The sequence below is a fragment of the Pongo abelii genome, chromosome 17, assembly GCF_028885655.2.
Source record: "Pongo abelii isolate AG06213 chromosome 17, NHGRI_mPonAbe1-v2.0_pri, whole genome shotgun sequence".
NCBI lineage: Eukaryota > Metazoa > Chordata > Mammalia > Primates > Hominidae > Pongo > Pongo abelii.
The window spans coordinates 59,397,533-59,418,698 of record NC_072002.2 but is presented as its reverse complement, the minus strand read 5'-3'; the positions used below and the strand labels follow the sequence as shown (position 1 = coordinate 59,418,698).

The 21,166-nt window shown below is 42.9% G+C and overlaps 1 protein-coding gene across 4 annotated transcripts in view; it reads right to left on the bottom strand.

The window, feature by feature from the left end:
* SETBP1 (SET binding protein 1) overlaps positions 1–21,166 on the bottom strand; it is a 383,903-nt gene that overhangs the window by 96,946 nt on the left and 265,791 nt on the right. For all 4 annotated transcript variants that reach the window (XM_054537830.2, XM_002828185.4, XM_054537831.2 and 1 more), the window contains exon 4: positions 14,101–17,560. In XM_054537830.2, the coding sequence (XP_054393805.1) occupies positions 14,101–17,560 (3,460 nt within the window). The remainder of the gene's footprint in view (positions 1–14,100; positions 17,561–21,166) is intronic.

The window sequence follows — 21,166 nt, the reverse complement described above, 5'->3', positions numbered from 1 at the left end:
CACATTTCATTATTTTTCTTATCACTGCATTTTTATGGCTGGGGTTAGCAGATAGATTGGTCTACAAAACAAGTGCTACTGAATAGTCATACAAATTCTTGCCGTGACAGTCCTGATGCTAAGGGATGGTGATGACTGCCCTTTCCAGAGAATTCCCAAGTTCTATGGATAATGCCTACTCAGTGAGCTTTCCGTTATCTTTGGGTGAAACGTGTATTTTATTACTTATCCACCATAACGGTATAATCCTGACACCTTATCTTCATTGTGAACTACAACTGTGGTCCAGCTAATTTCTGCCTTTCCCTGTGTGATTCAGAGTTGGATTTAACTTCATCCCAGTAAGAGTGTAATTGCGCAGGAAAGCCTGCTGTTTAAAGACTTCTATAGCAATCTGTTGTTTTGTATTTTCTGTTTGAATATATTATCTAAAGTGGAAGTGAAAGGAAATGAACATTATTGACAACTATATGGTAAGTGGTGTGTGGGATGCTCCTGTGTATATTTTACCCTTCTTTGGCTCTCATAAAACTCTGTGTGGTGGGTAATAACAGCTTCATTTTTCGGGCTAGGAAAGGGATATCTAAAAGCCTAAGTTGCCCAAGGTTGTACTACGAGCAAGTGGGATATTTAGCATCCAAATCTAGATCTGAGTCTTTAACTCCTGGGCTTTCTTTGCTCTACTAAGTTGCATTAGAAATTGTTCAATTTATTCTTAAGTTAGTGCTTCTTAAAGCATGAGTCAGGAAATGATGGTGGTCTGCAAAGATCAACACAGTCAGTTGGTCAGTAATATCTGTGCTCAGCACCATCCTAAGGATTGCATAAGCTATTAAAAGGGTATGACGTGACTGCGATTCTCCTACAACTCAAATTTGATTTGGGTGAATAAGACATCCCTACCTAATATAAAGGTAAACAATATAAGGCCATATAAAAATAAGCACTGAAATGAAAGTGAAAATATTAGCTATATCAGAGAAGCAGGGGATGCCAGAATGGGTAAGAAAATTAGTAGGTGAGATTTGCAAGCCAGATGGAAAAGGAGAGGAAGTTCTACATGAAGAAGCCATGTGGAAGTTCTACATGAAGAAGCTGAGTTCTACACTCAGGTAAGGGGCTCACTATGACATTTTCTATAGGATAAGGAGGATATTTAGCAGGACTCATAGTGAGGAAATACCTGAAGATGATCAGGAAACAAGGTGAGACCAGCAAGAGTGGATAATGGAGGGTCTTTTAAGCCAGATAGTTTTAGACTTAATGCAATAGGAATTGATATTTCTGCATCTGACATCAATTATTCATTTACTTATGGCTGCCTTCATAAGTGTTCCATGAAAAAATATTACATTCTTCTTTTTCTGTTCCAATAATTAATGTATTTATTTAGTTAGAGCTGTAAGGAGAGACAGATGCAATCGAGTTTTGTTTGATTATTGCCCAAAGGATCACTGAAATGAAAAATGAAGCACAGAGTCATTGCTCTGGACCAAGAAGTTGCAACCCTGGCATGGTGGAAGGTAAGCTCATGTGAATGAAGTGTTTCTGGGGTCCCAGGGACACTGTAGGTGGAGCTGACATTCCAGGCTGGGGAGTCGAGGGAGCCACTGTTAGAGATCTCATCACCAGGGAAGACATTCAGAAACAGAATTCTCCTCTATAAGACAGATACTGCAGTAGACTTACCTCTATCACAGTTGAAATTCAAAAATAATGGAGGAAGACTGAAAGAAAAAAGCTATTTCAGCAATGTGAGCAAACTCTTTGTGATGCTTGCATTGCCCATGGAGATTTAAGAAATCTCCTGGAAAATTTTGTTTTCTCCTTTGCCTGATCCCTTGTGCAAAAGTTCAACTTGGAGGATATATAGATGTGGACTTACTGGTTGAGGAGCAATGGAAGAAAAAACAAACAGGGGAGGTGCTTTTTGAAATGGAAACTATTGGCTTTACGATTTTATCTTAGGAATTTTCATAGATATACTAAGATATTTATATAATAAGCAAGCATAAGGAAGTTCTCTGGTGATAAGCCTAAAATTAATAGCAAGTGCCTTCTCTCTAAATGCTCTTGGTATGAGTGATGGCAACACTGACCAATGAGAGTATCCCTAACTTGGTTTGTTCTGAGTGATCTGTGTGTGTGTGTGAGTGTGTATGTTTGTGTGTGTGTGTCTCTGTTGTATGTGTGTGAAGTGAGAGTGGTAATTGTAAAAGAAACTGGCTGATTACATTTTACATTGCTGAGGTGAAGTTGGAATTTCAAACTTTGAAAAATGTATTGCCTTTCCCCTTGTCCAATTCTGATCTGAGAAGAAACATTCAACACTCAGTGACACTCAAGAAAGATATCTGGCAATTGTCTTCAGCCCTAATTTGTCTCCTTCTCAGTTAATGTCCTGACACTTGAAATCTGGTGGAGATTTTAGTTAAATAGGACAATCTAGAAATCTGTATGGTTTTCACACCCAATTCCTCCTGCATTTATTTTTAAAATGTATTCCCCTGGTTGGGTAATGACACAACATGCAGAAGGAAAGGTTATCATGAGCAAATCTGGGAAAACTCTTAAGAGAAAACTGAAAAGACCTGGCAACCATAGTGGTGGTGGAGAAAAGAGGAGGCAAAGGACAGGGTGTGGCCTGGGGGGAGCATGAGTTGGTTTTCCTAAGTTAGGTTGGAGAAAGGGCAGATTGGAAGAGGAAGCCAGGTGAGTGCTTACCATCAGCTGGAGACCTGTGTGTTTACATTATCATGGTGGCTATTTCTGGGCAGTGGGATTGTAGGTGACTTTATTTTTTTCTGAATTTTTCAAATTTTCTTTATTAACAGGGGTTTTTTTTTTGTAAGATAATAAAAACGTTTTCAAATAATCCCATGCTATAGGTTTATAGATGGGGAATCCATTTTTATTGTCCTTGTCATTGGGACCTCACATAGAAAAACAGTATTTAGCACTAAAAAGGTGAATTATTTAGTGGTGGATATACTGACACAGACTTGTAGGACTATGACACATCTACTAAAGGATGACAAAGTATCCCTTACATATTTAGAGCTGCCCAGGCTGGTTTCAAACTCCTGTTGCCCAGGCTGGTTTTGAACTCCTGGGCCCAGTTTGGTCTCCCAAAGTGCTGGGATTACAGGTGTGAGCCACTTTGCCCAGGACCATGTTTTACAAATATTAGGCACCCAATAATTTTAAAACTGTGATTAGAATAAAGTAAAAATATAACAGCACAAAGAAGCATATCTTATAAGAGAAACCTTTTTTGCCTATTGGCCTTACTTGCAATATAAGACGTGACAGATAGGCTTCAGATAGGCTTTGAACCACAGTTTCTCCAGCCTACATCCCAGTTCCTTGTGGACACTGAAACTGAGATGAAGTATCCACTCTAACAACTTTCCAAACTTCCGAAGTGTAGCCCAAACTCATGGATCTCTCTTTTTTTTTTTTCATGGATCTCTTAATGACTTGCTGCTCCATTCCGGTTTTACTTTTAGTGTATATCACTCTTTTTTTTTTTTTTTTTTTTTTGAGATGGGGTCTTGCTCTGTTACCCAGGCTGGAGTTCAGTGTCATGTAGTGGCACAATCGTGGTTTCCTGCAGCCTTGAACTCCTGGGCTCAAGCAGTCCTCCCACCTCAGCCTCCCAAGTAGCTGGGACTATAGGTGCGCACCACCACACCAGGCTAATTTTTGCATTTTTTTTGTAGAGACGGGGGTCTCCCTATGTTGCCCAGGCTGGTTTTGAACTCCTGGGCCCAGGCAATTCGCCTGCTTTGGTCTCCCAAAGTGCTGGGATTACAGGTGTGAGCCACTGTGCCCAGTCAGCGCATAGCATTTTTAAAATGCAAATTTTTGTATGTTTACTAGTAGGTGGGTAAAGCCCCTTAAATTGTAATTTAAAAAAACAAAGATTTAAATGTTAATTTTAGTGCTTTGTAATTTAGCAAATAAGAATATTCTTGTGCACCATTTGTGTCTTCCTTGTGATTTTCAGGACATTCATGCTCCATTCAAGTTCTCTTTCCCCAAGTGAACTAAAGGCTTTGCGCACAGAATTGGCATCAGACCCTGGGCTTGGCTAACCCCAGTTCCAAAGAGCTTCCTTTGTATGTAAAATATCCTATTTTTAGCAAAGACTAAATTGCCTATTAGTTAGTGCCTTATTCTGGGCTCCTCTATTTAACCCACTGGCAAGGGTTCTTTAGGGATAACTTGGAAGGTAAGTCATACTACTGGCCCGATCAAATATTTAAGAAATATAGTGGGAAAAATGGCAGTGGGGGTTGGGGGGATGCTGGGAAAATCCCAGGAGACTTGGGATCTAGCACTTTTTCTGAACAAAAAATGGCTTGGTCACGTTGAGTTTTGATTTCCTTGGCTGTCAAGTGGAAAAGCAACACGTATCTGCAGACCTCACTGGATTTTGAAGATCAAACGAAAGTAAGGGAGTGCGCTTTGAAAAGCATAACACCCTGTTCAGATGTATGGGATGACTGTGATGTAGCCTCAGGGAAAGCTTTTTATCTCTGGGTCCTCAGATCCTCCACCAACAAGGTGAGCCCCATCTTCTTATTGACTCACTGCCCACCTTTCTCCCCAGCCCCTGCACTGAAGATCATGGGAACCACAGCAGAGGCAGCTCTTGGGACTTGCCTACTCTACTCTGTTGACCTCACTTAATGCCTCCTTCTTCTTATCCAGCTTGTTCTGAATCTCTCTGTAACAGGACAAATACCAGTACCAACTCGCATTTACAACATGCAGCTTATTTCACTGATAGTTATTTTTGGGGTTTCTTTTTTTGTGGAATGGGTTTTTATTTCTAGTCATTAAGTGCATAACTCCCATTATTCTCGCTGATTGCTTTGTGTACATGTCTATATCCATCTCTTGTCTCCTGATGGCTGTATAAGGTCTTTGAGGACAGGCATGTTTCTTGGTACTTCATCATTCCACTCAGCACCTAGCACCAAGCTCAAAACATCTCACACTCAGCACCCCTGAGCATCAATTGTATCTTCCCTTCCTCTGGAAGGCAGTTCAATCCCCTCTTCATGGCAGCTGTGCCTCTTAAAAATCCATCCCCACTCAACTGCTAACTTCCATCTAGCCAAGTGCCTTCCTGTACCCCCTAAATATCTTCACTCATGCTGCTGGAGCACTCACCGTGAACCTACTCTCCAAGCTTCCGCCGCAAGACTTTGTCTTTCACTGAACACTGTTATCCTTCCTGATCCTGGGTCCCTGCAGCTCCCATTGTTGGCCAATGAGTTAGCATGGATTAAACTTGGTCTGCATTTATTCTCTGGTTGCTTTACGAATGCTAACTTAGTCTCTTTCTTGCTTTTTCTTTCCTTCTGGTCTCCCTAATTGTCCCTGGCACTATGCTATATGTTGGGTGACCAAAGACCTCTCAATCATTTTTAAGAGTGCAAGCTTTTTATGTACCAGCATATATATTTTATTCCAAAATAGTAAAAAGCTCTGTAAGACTGACAGGCTTTCATCTATAATCCTTTGTACATAGCTCAGTAACAGAACCATTTATTAGAACTCGTGATAACTTGTTCATTCTTCCATACATTCACAGATGCACAGCAAACACCCAAGGTACCACAGAAAGGAATTTTCAAATAGTCATCATATGATCAAAAGTTATGTGCCTGTGTGTCTGTGAGGCAGGGAAGGGGGAGCTGACCTGAAATCTCTTACCTCTTTTCAAATACTATAACCTTTACCTTTTCTATGCATGGCCTTTTTGGCCTTATACTATGAGATGTGGAATGACATAGTATAAGGGAATCTGGCATTGTGTTTCTGCTCCTAGAATTGGAGAAACTTAGACTTAAGGCCTATTGAGAATGCGAGTATCACTTCTCATCAAGGGCTGACTTCACAAATGTAGTCTTCTTAGAAGCTGGGGCACTGCTAGAACCACAGCAACGTTTTCATTTTCTACACCTGCAGCCCCCATTCTCTCATCATCCACTTATTCATTAACTCCTTGCCATTCAGCCTAGGCACACAGTCCATGAGGCTCCAAACATATGAGACATCAAATACATAATGTTTAACATTTCTGTTGTCTTCAGGGTCACCAATATGTTCATGCATATTTTCATTTGTTTTCATCCTCCATAAACTCTGCATCTTCTGGCTCTGCTGATCACTTCTTTCTTCTTAAATTCATTTGCCAGCATTTCTTGCATTCCTTCTCTGCATCCTTCCTGGTCCCCGCTTCCTCTGCCTCTGTGTTTAAGGTGGGTTGCAAGGTCATCTCTTCCACCCTCCTTCCTTCAATCCCTCTGACTCTCTCCTTGCTGAATCTTTAGGTCTAGCTCTGCACAGCACTGGCAACTGCTGCCTAAGCCCCTCATCATTCTGGACACCAGCTGGGTTTCCGCTCTGATTTCTAGGATTCTGTACTCCCACCCTCTCAGCGCCTGGAGGCAACACATTGGAATCACCTTTGACTTTAGCTAGAGAGGGAAAGAGATGAAATCAAGGATGGCTCTTTTTAAATATATTTTTTGCTTGAGCATCTGTGTAGCTAATGATGCCTTTATGATTAGTTATAATCTGGGGGTGGAGGGTGGAGGAGGAAGGGCAGGTAGGTACAACCTAAACAAGTAAGTGAATAATTACAACATAGCATGAAGAGAACAGAGATGAGGTAAGTTTGCCCAATTGAGGTTAGGGAAAGGGAGTGGTCAGGGAAGAAAGATAAAGTGTAATCTGGTCATTTTATGACTTTCACTTGTTTAAAAAGTAGCTTCTGGCTAGGCACGCTGGCTCACAGCTATAATTCCAGCGCTTTGGGAGGTGGAGGAGGGAGGATCACTTGAGCCCAAGAGTTCAAGACCAGTCTGGGGAACACAGCGAGACCTTGTCTCTACAAAATTAAAAATTAAAACAAAAATTAACAGGGTATAGTGGCATACACCTGTAGTCCTAGCTACTTGGGGGCCTGAGGTGGGAGGATTGCTTGAGCCCAGAAGTTGGAGGTTTTAGTGAGCTAGGATCCTGGGTGACAGATATTCTGTCTCTAAAAATAAAATGGAATACAATAAAATAAAAAGTGGCTTGCCACGACTCGCTTGATTAAGCACAAGCCTCAGAGTATGGGAAAAAGACCCTCTAGCCCCTAACCACAACGTTCTTTCCTCACTTTATCTGCCAACGTTCCCCAACTACAGATCCAAACCCCAATAAAACGGCACTATGGGCTGGTTGCGGTGGCTCATGCCTGTAATCCCAGCACTTTAGGAGGCTGAGGCAGGGGGATCACTTGAGGTCAGGAGTTCAAGACCAGCCTGGCCAACACGGTGAGACCCTGTCTCTACTAAAAATACAAAAATTAGCTGGGCTTGCACCTGTAGTCCCGGTTACTTGGGAGGCTGAGGCAAGAGAATCACTTGAACCCAGGAGGTGAAGGTTGCAGTGAGGTGAGATCGTACCACTGCACTCCAGCCTGGGTGACGGAGTAAGACTCTGTCTCAAAAACAAACACAAAAACAAAAACAAAAACAAAAACACTGCACTATGCATGTTTTCCCAAATATTTCTTGGGTGTTTCCACCTACATACCTTTGTTTGCATGGCTCCTGTTCTAGGTCATGCTTCCTACCCCATCTCTCGTCACCACCCTTACCATCTCCACTCTCCGAAAGTGTCTTGTATCATTCAAGACCCATCTCACATGGTGACTGCTATGAAGAATATTTCCAGGTCCCACCTCTCCTCCCCCACTGAGAACACAGCGGTGGCTCACAAGTCAGTTGGACAGCCCTTGCTCTTTCTCTATGGCTTTCTGATGGCTCTTGCAGTCGGCTTTGAAACATGAGGAGGTGCTTGCTGGTTTCTTCCCCTAAATTATAGAGGTCCTCCTGGATTGTAGCCTCTTTGAAGGCAAAAGCATTGAGTTATTCATCTTTGATTTCTTCCTGGGATTGCAACAAGCCTTATACATACTAGGCATTAAATAAATCATTAAAAAATGTTGTCTTGCCCTTATCATTTTCCCCTGAATTCAGTCAACTTGGATTAAGTGCTATACTGGCTCAAGCCTAGGCCACAATTTTAAAAGTATTCACCACTTGTTCTTTTTATAGAGTGAGGAGATGGTTTTCTGGAGTTTCCTTCCAAAGGTGCCTTGCTTATCTCTGCCCAGTGACAGCCTTCCAAAGGCATGCTTCCTGATTTCTCCAGCCAAGAAAAGATCCATATTATAGCAAAGCCAAGTCTGTCAAAATTGTAACTTCTCTGCACCCACACCTGAATCTGCATAATTTCCCAATCCCACAGAGGTATAAATAAAAACTTTCACCAGGACAGGAGAACATTTGCCAACTGTGGGAAGATAAATGGCTTGGGGACTTCAAGCTCCAAAGGCAGAATTGCTCCATTTCTGATTTCAATGTAGCAAAAGAGATGCTGTGAGTCTCAGTTATTTTTGTTTGTTTGTTTCATTGCTACAAAGTTATGGGTTATATCATTTAATTTGATTAATTCTTGGTTTCCAAAAGGAAACCTTAGGAGGAAACTTGGGAGGCTCAATAAAATAAGTATGTGCAATTGTTAAGACAGGAAAGGAAAAAAAAAATGACTTCCATCAGAGCCCACAAAGATCGTTTCCAGTCTCAGACATGGGTCCCCAGAGACAGCCTGGAAACCAAATGATTGTCAAAGAGATGCTTACCTTTTACAACAGCTCACAGCAAAGGAAAACATATAGCTTAACATCTCTCCCATGACTCACCTTTCTGTTTTTTTCTTGTATTCACTCTCTCTCTCCCTTTCCCTGCCCTTCTCCTTGATGTGAAGCTTCCCAGTCTGAGCTCTTCACCCAATTAAATATGTATCATTAGATGAGTCACTTGATCTTCTTAAGCCTCAGTGTGCTCTTCAGCAAAATGAGATGTTTGTACTACATTATTAAGATTTATTTAATGCTGAGTCTAAATACAAATCCAAGTGTGCTCTGTCTGTTCACATAAAAATGTTCATATTTGTGTTCTAACCTATTTGTGTCTCAGATAGTGACTATGGTTTCAGCCGGTGGGACTCAAGCACTAGGAGTTCCACCTTTTGCAAAGGAGAAATCCAATGGCTAAGTGCAATGGCTGGAGCTAAAGATGAATGGGATGAGTCTCATAGATTAATATACAACCAGTGGTACCTGTTTTCAAACTTCATTGAACAACTAATTATTTGGTCAACATGGTCAATAACTTGGATATTTACTTTGTAACTACTGCCTGTACATGTGTGCGGGGGAGTGCTGTAGATATTGAAATTCCATTGTATAAATTTGAGTCTTTTAGAATCTTCAACTATCAGGTCTGGTCAGAACCTTTATGGTCATAGTCCCATTTTGGAAAACTGAAAGTCAAAAAACAGAAGAGGTCTTTCAGCTGGTTAGTGTGAGAGATAAGACTTGGACAGGTCTTCCTAACCCTACTTGAACTGCACAACAGCCATTAGCTAATTAATCTTTCATTTCCTCCCACAAGAGGACTGAGAATTGGACTTGGATTAAGGTTAAAAAGACTATATTTCGTCAGCTTCCCAGGTTTTACTCTCTTTATTCCTGGTCTTAATTTTCTCCTCCCATTAGTCCTCTTCTTCCTTTTATTCCATTTTAAGGAAATGATCCTGAAATGTTTCTTTTGTATAGTTTTCATGACATTTCATCCATGTGGCTAATTCCCTCATCTGGATGACTGCTTGGAGGAGGTTTTTGTATTATTTTCCGCTTAGGCATTCATATCCTGCCAGTGAGTGACAGCAGAGACTGCCTCCTCAAATTTCCACAGTGCTGATAAGAGGAGTTGGCAAACGGCAAGAAAGAAGCTACAAGGAGAGGTGGAGGGGGCCAGGTGCCAGGGAATCCAGCTACCTACGTGGCAGAATTTGGATATCTGAAATGTGCTCTCAGAATCAGTTCTCAGAATCCACTCATCATGAGGACAGTACTCAACATTCGGGGACTTGGGATGGCTACCTTCTTAACAATGGCACTAAACTAAGAGGTAACACATGTAGATTCACTCTTCTCATTTTTTTTTTTTTTTTAATTATCTGATAGGAGCTTGAACAGCAGTTGTCATGAGGTCTCAGTATCTGGCATAAGTTTAGGTCAAAGTACGCAGAGATTGTTTCCAAGTGGTCTGAATAGAAAATGTCACTCATCACTCTTCCACCACCTTGTGAAAACTTGGCTTTGAGGGCACATGGCATCATTCTGACTATGCATTGTCACCCCTGGAGTATGCATTTGCTCTTCTGGCCCTCTGCTGCATGTTAGTGTGCAAGAGAAGGCAATGCCTGCCGACAGACAGGCCCAAATAGGAGCTGGTAAGGCTTATACCAATTCTGAGATTGCACCTTCTCACTATTTATCCATTTTCTGGTCCCAGGCAAGCATTTTTATAAATGGACATTTAGCAGATGGTATGCATTTAGAAAACAGGCCAAAAGAGCTGCTGCATTTTGAAACCAAAAAAAGGAGGCGCAAAATACAGAAAAATGGTCAGGAGTCTGTACTGCATCCTAGCCCTAGGTATGTTAGAAATGGGCTAACAAGACAATGCAACCATCTGCTGGGCAGGGAGACAAAGAATGAAAGATTTTCCAAGCAAGAAAAAGGAAATGGAGTGTGCAACTGCTGCTATTGCTAAATAGGGTCTCTAATTCCTCTCTCCATAATGGTAATGACTTACATTTAGATGGTATCTTTCATCAGCTCTGATCTCAGGGAGCACTCAAAGCCTTCTCTTGACTCTGCTTCTAAATCTCATCCTCAACAGGCTAAAGGATGACATCTATATTTATACTGTATCTATTTTAGAGAAGAATAGTTCATGTGAAATAGGACATTTGGATGCTAAGGAAATGAATCAAGCATGACTAAGGAAAAGGTGGAGGGAGAGAAGTTGTAGAAAGTGCAGATGCCTACTTCCAATCATGACCCTCAGAACCACCCAGCTGAACAGACACCTCCACTCAGATAAAGTCACTGAAAGCTCTTAATGCATCTAGTAAGCTCAGCTTCATCTCATCTGCCTCCTGTCTTTTCATGGAACTTGGCACTCTTCAGAGTCTATCACATTAAGGTGAATGCTCTTCAGGGAGTCTTGACAAACTCTGACATTGGATTCTATGTGATGCTAAAGATATTTTTCTCTCATGCTTTGGGGGCATAGCCATGGAGGAGACATTCGAGATACAGGCAATGAGAGGCTAAGGCTTGGAAGGGAGGGGAATAAGAGGGAATCTGGTCTGTCTCAGTAAGAAACTTAACAAGATATTCAGGAACATCAGGCATAGCTCATATAGATGTAGCAGCCACCAACAATTATGATTCATTAAAGTTCTGGGAAAAAATAACCTCATAGAGGACAGAGATAGAAACAAAGCAGTGGCAAAAATAACTCAGAGTGCTGGATTTCAGTAAGGACAGAGGTGGAAGATCTGTCCATGTTGTCTCCAGGCTGATATTCAGAAAAGGTAAGGCCACAAGGATTCCTTCTACATTGGTCAGGAATTGAATAAACGAGTGTCTTCTTTCCTTAACTATTCTCTTCTGCAATCATCACATAATCACTGTGCAGATGCCTTAGGGAAGGGCATGTGATATGAGGATGAATGGGATTCTGAAAGCAAGGGCAGAGGTGACATAGAGGAGCACTGGACTGGGCACCAAGAGCTGTGTTCTAAACACAGCTTTCACTAGCTCGGTGGCAGGCAGGCAGTCAAGGTTCAATGCAGCAGGCAAAGTTTTGGGCTTAGAATCAAAACCAAAAGCTTTTTGAACCTGGACAGTTCTCTTGATCTCTTTGAGCCTCAGTATCCTGATCTGTAATATAGGAATAAAAGTACCTAATAAGATTGCACAAAGGGTATTACACAAAAATTTATGTGAAATGGCTTTAAGAATGGAAGCACACTATACACAAGAGGTCTGGCCCAACCCCATGAGTTACAGATGGGCAGACAGTACCCCAAAGAAGTGGAATCCCATGCCTAAGGCCACACAGAGAATTAGTAACAGAGTTGGGCCTTGTATCCAGTTCTTCAGGTTGAATCCAGCTTTCTTTCATGACATTGTCATGATACCTATTTCTTCCCATCTCAAGTGGCTGGCTGAAGATCAGATGAGATGGAACAGGGATGAGGAGGAGTTTTAATAAAGTGATGAATGCGATATAAATGCAAGCACATGAAAAGCAATATAACTAGAGTGGGGGCACACAGTGACTGGACGTGAACCCCAGCTGGGAAATTTTATGAAGTCAACCAGCACTCAGCAACACAGCCTGGCCACAGACAAATCCTCGTAAAATCATTGAGAAACCTAACATGCAACAACGTCTGGTTTTAGCTTCTTGAGATCTTGCTCCTTGGGTCTGTTAAGTTAGGATTTTTGCTTGTAGGTTCTTAACAATTACCCCTCACCATTATTTTCTAGCTAAATAAGGCTCATAAAATTACAAAAATAAGAACATCTTCTGTCCACAGCTAGTGTAGGTCCCATGAATCAGTTTCATCATGCTGAAAGAGATCAGTTTCTCACATGTCATGCAAGGTCAAGGTAGTACCTCCTGCCCAGGCGGGCTTAGCCTGCACTCTGCATAAAACCAAGCACCTTCAACAAAGTCTGATGATGAGAAATGATGAAGCCCAGATGAGCACATCCACTTTGGGTAGACACAAAGTGTAGGTCATTTATTACCTTTAGTAAACGCAGGAGATGTGACTGCTAATTGGTCTCTTCATTAAGCAAGGAGAACATCTACCACTACAACTCACAAGCTAGTGGCAATCTGGGGCGATCTTTAATTGGTTTCTACCTCATAATCATATTTCTTCCTGAAATCTGCTGGCCTAGAAAATGTCTCTAATTCTTCATGAATAGACTATTCTTGCCTTCAGGAAATATGGGCTCCCTGGGAAGGGAGAGGACAAGTGAGTGGTACACATCATAAACAGAAGTGAAATGCTACACCAAACCTTAAACATGGATGATTGGGTTTTTAAAGCCAGGCTTTGGTCGGAGGGTTTTATACTATTTGGGAACAGGGGGAACATAAGAACTTTTTTTTTTTTTAGCTTCTGCAACTCCTAGGTAAGAAGTTTCTACTATTTTCCTAATAACTAACTGCTCTCGTCTTTACAGGAGTCTTATCATATATGATGTAAGGCCAGGGTCAAAGGGATACTTTTGCAGAAATGTGAGGCCCTAACAGCAGGGAAGGATTTTGTGTGGTTGGGGAGGTTAGCAAAGGAATTCTGCCAACAACTGACAAGGAATAGGGTCCTTCTAGTAGCAACCAGCATTTCAGTTTAAATTAGTGAGCAAAATCCCTTTCTAGTGGGCATGCAATGAGACACAGTTATAAGGTCTGCTGGAAGCAGGAGGCACATACCACCTTCCAGCCTGCCTCCTTCCACTTAGTGCACGAAAATGACAAGTATCTGAATGTAGTCAAGTTTTTATTTTAGGGATCTGCCCAGGACAGCTTATCAAATGCCCATGGAAAAAAATGGAAACAATATGGCCCAAGGCTGTGGCTACCTGATCAGTTAGACTTCAGGATTTACTGGTCATCAGCTTCTAATGGCTCTGCAGTAGACTTCTCACATTAGATGTGTGACTTCTGGAGCTGGCATGCCAGATAAACTAGCTAGTCATTTCCTTCCAGGCTTGGCATTCTTGGATTCTTAATGAGTTTTAGAGGCTGTATCCAAACAGCAAACTGTACCATTAGATCAGATGAAGACCTAAGAACAGCATCTTTAATAAAAAGCATAACCATAGTGGGCACGACTGCAGCCTAGGCAGCTATTAGGGTTATGGCTTCACAGTTTCTCAAACAATGGCTCCAGGAGAGAAGGAAGATAGTAAATACCAAGTAAACAATGTACAAAATGTGCAGCAAACTCAAATGTGCAAGGAGACCCATTTTAATTTGATTCCCACCTCTTTGCAAACTAGTGAACACAATGTGCCACAGATGTGTCTGAGGTGCAAAGCCCAGCAATGAAATAACTAGACAATCCAAGTCTGAAGAAAAACAGCCTTACCTGGAGACATGGAGGAGTCATAAGAACTTCTCTCCTTGCGGTTCATCTTGAAGGCTTGGATGTCCTTTTCCCTGTACGTTCCAAAGCCTTCATAGCTCCTCCTTTTACTCCCACTCACGTCACTGTCCCACTTGTCATTCGAAGGGTTCATTTCACTGAACACATCCAGGTTCTCCGATCTCGTGCTGCCACCATCCCCGCCACTGCCAGAGTATCTTTTCGTGCATGAGTCCACGGGCTCACTGCTCAAGTCTCCTTTTTCCTTGGCCTGTGTCCAGTGCTGGGCGTCGGAAAGTGACAGTGTAGACAGGGTGTCCACCTCAAAGTTGTTCTTAGAAGCTTTGTGGCCGGCTTCGCTGTGCTGGTGCTTCTGTTTCTCCTTATGCTTCTTGTTCTCACTCACCAGCGGGAGCTCTTTGTCTGTGCTACTCAGCCGCTCGCTCAAGATGTGGCTGGAGAAGCCTGTGGCTTTGCCTGCAAAGAGACCACTCAGGTTGTCATGGGTCCCTAGGATCCGGTCTTCCTTGTGCTTATGCTTGTGTTTGTGTTTTCTCTTATGGAGCCGACCACTGGACAGACTGGCACTGCCTACCTTGGGAGGGTTCAGAGAAGGCTGCATGTCACCAAGGCCCATGCTAACAGGTCCCTGCAGGTGTACTCCATGCTTGGCTTTATGCTTAGCTGCACCGGACATCTTTACGTGGGAGTTTGTGTGGAACTGAGGTGGTGGCACTGTTGGCCTCATGAATGGGGAAGCTGCTCCAAGCGTGTGCGATAGGTACAAAGGAGCTGGGTACTGACCGTAATAACCAAGGTTCATCATAGGCATTGATGTGTAAGGCATTCCATAGGGTGCATAGTAACTTCCACTGGGAATAGGGTAGCTGAACCCTTGTAAAAAAGGCACCTTTGTCATGGTGTCATTGGTTTTTGCAGGCCTACCACGCTTCTTCTTTGACTTCAAGTCTGAAGTCCTACGAAGATAGAGCAACGGGTCATACTGGATATATGGCACCGGGTAATAGTGATCAAAATTAATCCGAAAAATGCTGGGATATGGATTCTCATGGTAGAAGGTGTAACTCCGGTGGGAGATTCTGAACACTTGGAACTTGGTGATTAGCTCCTCCAGGTCTGCCAGAAACTGGAGGTCATCGCGGTTTTGCAGGCTTTTCCGTTTCCTCTTGTGCTTTGGCTTCTTGAGGCTTTCGTGGGCCAGGAAGTTGTCCACAATGAGATGCTTTTGCCGGTGGCCATGCCGGTTCTTTGTGCTGGTGTCGGACGGAATGGCCTCCGGGTTGTCCAGGGAGCAGAAATCAAAAGAGTACCTCCTTCGGGATTCTGAGCTCTTCTCCGCTTGGTCAGAAGTGCTGTTGTTGTCTGTCCCAATGCCACTGTCGCTGGGGATGGTCTCCTCACTGTGGGACTCGCTCACAGGGGACAGCGTGATTTCCTTTAGGGAGCCAATCTCACACAGATGTGAAGGGGAGTTGGCCATCAGTCTGGGTGGAGACAGCTTCCAGGTTCCACTGTGTATTCCCTTTTGGGTTTTGGTTGGAAGAGCACTGATGGGCTGGAGATTTGGCATAGTTTTCAACTCTGAAAAATTGGTTTCAGTGCTGGCAGGGCTCAGGTTGCCATTGGACCCACCTAACTGTGTTGAAAGTGGGTGCATAGCTGCTGGTGAAGACGCCACAAGTGACTGAAAGTTGGAAGGCACGGCTGGAACATCCGGCTGGCTAGAAACAGGCCTGGGGTGCTTGATGGCTGTTTTGGGTTCTTCTGATGGGGGTGGCAGCTCTGCTCTTGGCTTTCTGCCCCGCTTCTTGCCAATGTAGATGGTTCCCCTCTTGCTGACATTAATCTGCTTGCCCAGTTTGCTTTCAATGGCTGCTGCCCCAGGGCTGGTCTCTGGGGGAGCTTTTGCCTTCAGAGCAACACTGCTGGAACAGGACAAGATCTGATTCAAGATGTTTTTCCTCTTGAGTGTCTTCATCTTATTGATAGTTTTGATGGTCTTCTTATCCAACACGCCGAGCTTTCCAACTTTCTTGTGAAATTTCATCTCGCTCATGGGTTTGTCCTCTCCTGGCACTAGCTGGGCCAACTTCGCTAAATTGCGTCGTCGCTTTCTTTTCTTAGTGCCAGGAAACTCTCGGCTGATGGGACTGACGGGGCTGGTGGAAGTTCCCTCATGAATCGTCTCGACTGTGAGCAAAGGCTGCTTCTTTGGTCGTCCCCGCTTCTTTTTGACTGGAGTGATCACAGTAAGACTGTCTGTGTTGGTGTAGAGAGGGCTGGATGGGGTGATGGGATATGCAGACGGGGGCTCCAGCATCAGTTTATCAGAGGTGGCCATAACTGCCTCTCGAAGTATGGTGCTAGGTTTTGGTTTGCTGCAAGTCCACCTTCGTTTTGCAGCAAATTTTGGATGCTGGATTTCCGGCAGCTTTCTGGATGGAGAGTGATCTGTGCACGTGGGAGGTGTCATGACCATGGGTGGCTTCCGCGGCTTAGACACACCTCCTGGGATAACTTTCTCAGCATTTCCACCAGTTTCAAGGCCAACTGAGGGGGACTCATTCTCTATCATTTTACCCAACTTAGGGACACGGGGATCCTTCTTATTCCCCTCAGAGTTGGAAAGTATCCTGTTAACTACTTCACTGCTCATGGTGATTCCAGAAGCCAGGGCTTTCTCTGGCATGATCTTTTCCACCACCGCTTTAATGGACTGTCTCTTTTTCCTCTTATGGTTGGTTGGATCCAGAGAGGGTGCCTTGATGGGGATAGTAATCCGGACATGACTTGAGTCATTTTCAGGATTACTGGCAGAACTCACGTTCTGCCTGGCTGGTGATGCCTCTTGGGCACTATCTGCGGAATAACCTTCCCTTTTCCCTTCTGTATTGTCAAATGCTTTCTGGGCATTCTTGACCCAATCCAGGTCTGGGTTTGGTATGGTCTGACTTATCACATCTTTCTTACTGGACTTTTTCTTGCTGCCCACAGTAGGTGGTTCTGGGGGCTCCTTTGTACCTCCTCCATCTTGATCCACCAAGGGCTGAAGCCCGTTGCACTCAGCAGAACTGCTGGGTGGGGCTGGTGAGCTGTGGCTGCTTGGGGATGGAGCCACACCTCCCAAGAGCAGATCTTTGTTGTTGTTAGACAACTGACTCCACGTGTTCCCTGCACTGCCTTTCTTACCCTGGGCCTTTGCAAAGGAAGCCACAGGCTCAAGAGCTGGAATCTTGCTGGTGCTTGCAGTTTCTCTGCCAGACTCTGGACTGATGAAGCAATTCTGAGTGACGGGTCCACTGTCAGAGTTGGTGGACCAGTCCATGTGGTTCTGGCTGCTGCTTTTTTGCTGGTGCTTTGGTTTTAAGGTGTCACCGGTGAAGTCCTGTGGGAGGCCCGTGTCATAATGGAGAGTTGAATGTTTCTGGGGCCTCTCGTAAGCCTAAGGGTGGGCAGATTGGAGAGGGAGAGAGAGAGAGAAAGAGAGAGAGAAACAAAGATGAGCATGTTGAAGCTACTTAATATTTGACATCAAAAGTCTCAATTATCTGAAAATTGGAAATAAATACTGAAATGAACAGCCACCTTTAATTTTAGAGTGTTTTACAGAGGTTTTCTCAATTGCAGTAGTAAAGATGTATTGCACTGATTTTGAACACCAGTAAGCACACTTTAATTGCTGTCTTTTCTCCCTAAATAACAGAAATCTTGACCTACCTTGATTTAATGCAATCTTTAGAGACAGGAGGGAGGGGACATAAAGGTCACTTAGCTCAGTGCCTTTTTGCATTTTTACATGCTATTTTACAAGTGAAGAAGCTGAGACCTGAACAATGGAGAGTCCTGCCAAAGATGGCAAATCCCAGGAGAGAATCTGAAATTCCCGACTCCCAGTGTTCTTTCACCTAACTCGAACAGCCTCTTATTTCTGTCCCTGCTTCTCTTCAAATGTATGTCTTTCCTCGCTTCCTCCTGTTCCAGTCCATTTCATCTTGTACTTTGTCTTAGAGCTCAACATCTCTGTACAAGTAGCTCATCAGGAACCACTGTAACCAGTAAAAACAGCGCAGGTTGAGGAATTAAGGGGAGAAGTATGAAGCCTGCATGGGAAAAAGTGGGCCAATCAAGGGCATGGAGAAGAAATAGAAGAAAAGAAACACACAAGAATTGTCCTAAGCCTTCAAATCCTTGTGGACTCTAGGAATGTTGCTCTGTTTGGGGGTTAGCATGCAAAGAAATCCTTATACTTTGTATTACGCACTTACTGCTTTCTTGAGGAAACTCTTGAATAGTCTCAAAAGGAACCTTGAGTCTGCTAGACAAATGTGTCAGGAAAAAAAAAATAGTTGTCATTCAAGATCACTCCTCTGAACTTTGTGAACTGTGTTTCCCCTACATTGATTCTAAAGGAATGTCTCCAGAATCTTTCTCAGGACTGACGCTCTCCAGCTAAAATAAAAAGCCGAACCTGTTGCTGGAGGCACAACATAATCAGTGTCTACAAAACCACAATGAGACTGGATAGTGAACACATTGTTTGGAGATACTAAAACTATTTTTAATAAAAATATGCTTTCACTGTTCCAGATGAATTTTAAGCCATGATACTAGTTCAAAGAAGCATTCCTTAAGGTTTATTATAAGCCCAATTTATACATAGAGTAGTAAACTTACAGGATGCATTAGCCTAAGGACTGTTAAAAAGAGAAAATATTAGTAAACTGAAGAACCCCTCCAGGAAGTATATGATGACTGGCTTCATGAATTTAGAACATTTTAGCTGGTAATATCTATCTATCATCTATCTATCTATCTATCTATCATCTATCTTTGTATATCTCATTTTATCTCTATTTTTCATTGAAGCTATAGAACTTATGCTTTACAGGAAAACATGTCTTACAGCCCCTGTTAAGAGTCAAAACACAGATGGCATAAAGCATTACAGGGACAATTCAATGTAGTCATGAAACTAGGATTTCCTTCACACTAGTTTCTGGAATCCCTAGGGTTATTTCCTGCCTCCCTGATTTTGTGAAATCCTGTTTATACTTACAATATTTTGTAAGCATCATGAGATAGTTTCCTCAAGTGAAGCCTGTAAATACCCAGGAGAAAATTAAGAAAACAATTTAATTTTTTAATTCATCTTGCAACTTATAGTAGAAACACCACCATCATCAACATATAGAGAATTAATCCGACCACTTGAGGGTGTTTACTGGCATTACTGCTGTGGACATAGGCTGCTATTCCATTTTATGCAAAAACATAGAAATCTTATTCATGGCATAAAATATTAAGTGCCACTTACTTATCTTTTATGAATCAGGGCATTGCTAGTTTCTATTTATGCTTTGGAAATTAGCTGGCACTCTGTGTTTACTAACAGGATCACAGGTCTAGAGGAGCTCTTGGAGGCTAAGTTTTCTGCTCCTTAGGGTATCAGTGTATGATTACTCATACTGGGGCACCTTGAAGGTTAGTGGGGGTGATTATTAAAAATAACAGTGGGATGGCTGGGTGTGGTGGCTCACGCCTGTAGTTCCAGTACTTGGGAGGCCGAGGCGGGTGGATCACCTGAGGTCGGGAGTTCGAAACCAGCATGACCAACATGGAAAAACCTCATCCCTACTAAAAATAGAAAATTAGCCAGGCGTGGTGGCGCATGCCTGTTATCCCAGCTACCTGGGAGGCTGAGGCAGGAGAATCACTTGAACCCGGGAAGTAGAGGGTGTGGTTAGCTGAGATCGCGCCATTGCACTCAAGCCTGGGCAATAAGAGCGAAACTCCGTTTCAAAAAAAAAAAAAAAAAAAGTGGGACAAACGGTGTGATTGTTTTGGACCTGGGTAAAACAGGACTTGCAGTGGCCTTCTTTTTTTCCCACCTCTACCACCATCACTTTTCTACTTCTGGGCACCAAAGTCCACAGAGAGGCTCCATGGTGACGCTAGGCCAGGATCTTGGGCCCTAACTCCTACCGTTTTTTTCTCTGCTATTCCATTATCTTATTCTTGGTACCTAGCAGAGCCCCTAATTAATGTTTTTTTCATGTTCTGGCTTCAGCTCAATCCTGGGGAGACACCCTACCTTATGGAAATACCCTTATTATAAGTTTTCATGAAACCATGTAACTTATCTTTGTTGCACATACCATAGTTTTAGTTTTACATTTGATTTGTGTGCTAACTGAATTAAATGCCTGTCTCCCCTTCTTGCTTGTATACACCATCACAGAGGTACTAGGCAGAGCACCTGGCACACAGTAGGCACTCAATAAACATCCACTGAATGAATAAAGAAGCATACATTTTACTACAGGTATTTCATTTTGTCAATAGTGAGATCAATGATCTATATATTGCAACATGTCTGCAAACACAGTCACTGCCTTCAGCCTAATTTCTTATTCTCTGTATACCTCCTGTATTTGCCACTGTCTCCCATAAAGACATCTATCACAGTCTTTATACTGCTAGGTGGCATTTATTTGTGTACTTTTCTGTCTCCTTTTCCTAGACTATAAGTACTTTGAGGTCAGAGACTTATCATCTTATCCCCAAGGCCTACTACAAAGCCAAGCACCCAGAAAGCTCTTGATAAATGCGTGTTAAATAAATAAATGGATGAGGTGCCTATTACCATGGCAAAATATACAGCTGCACACAAAAGACAATATACTACTAATCTATCATTTGATGATGGCTCCTAATGAAACTGGAACACTGAAATGCCTTACGTGCTAAACAAGAAATCCTCCCCAAATACTTAGAGATGAAAGGAGCTTATAAGGTAACTCCCCTTCAATGCAATTTTTACTGTTAGTTCTCCCCATCTCCTAATTGTTTCACTTTTCAATTAACTCTGCCTTTGGAGAAGGCCATGAGACTCTCAGAAGGGTGGATTTCACCCTAGCAGTTGAAAGGTAGGGCCTGCTCACTTACACCCAGGGCAGACCAGCTGAGAGTAATACAGTTGAGCATGCCCGGTCCCTAGTGCTTCCCTGGACCACTGCCTGATCCCATTGTTCCTACCATTTCAGCTGCA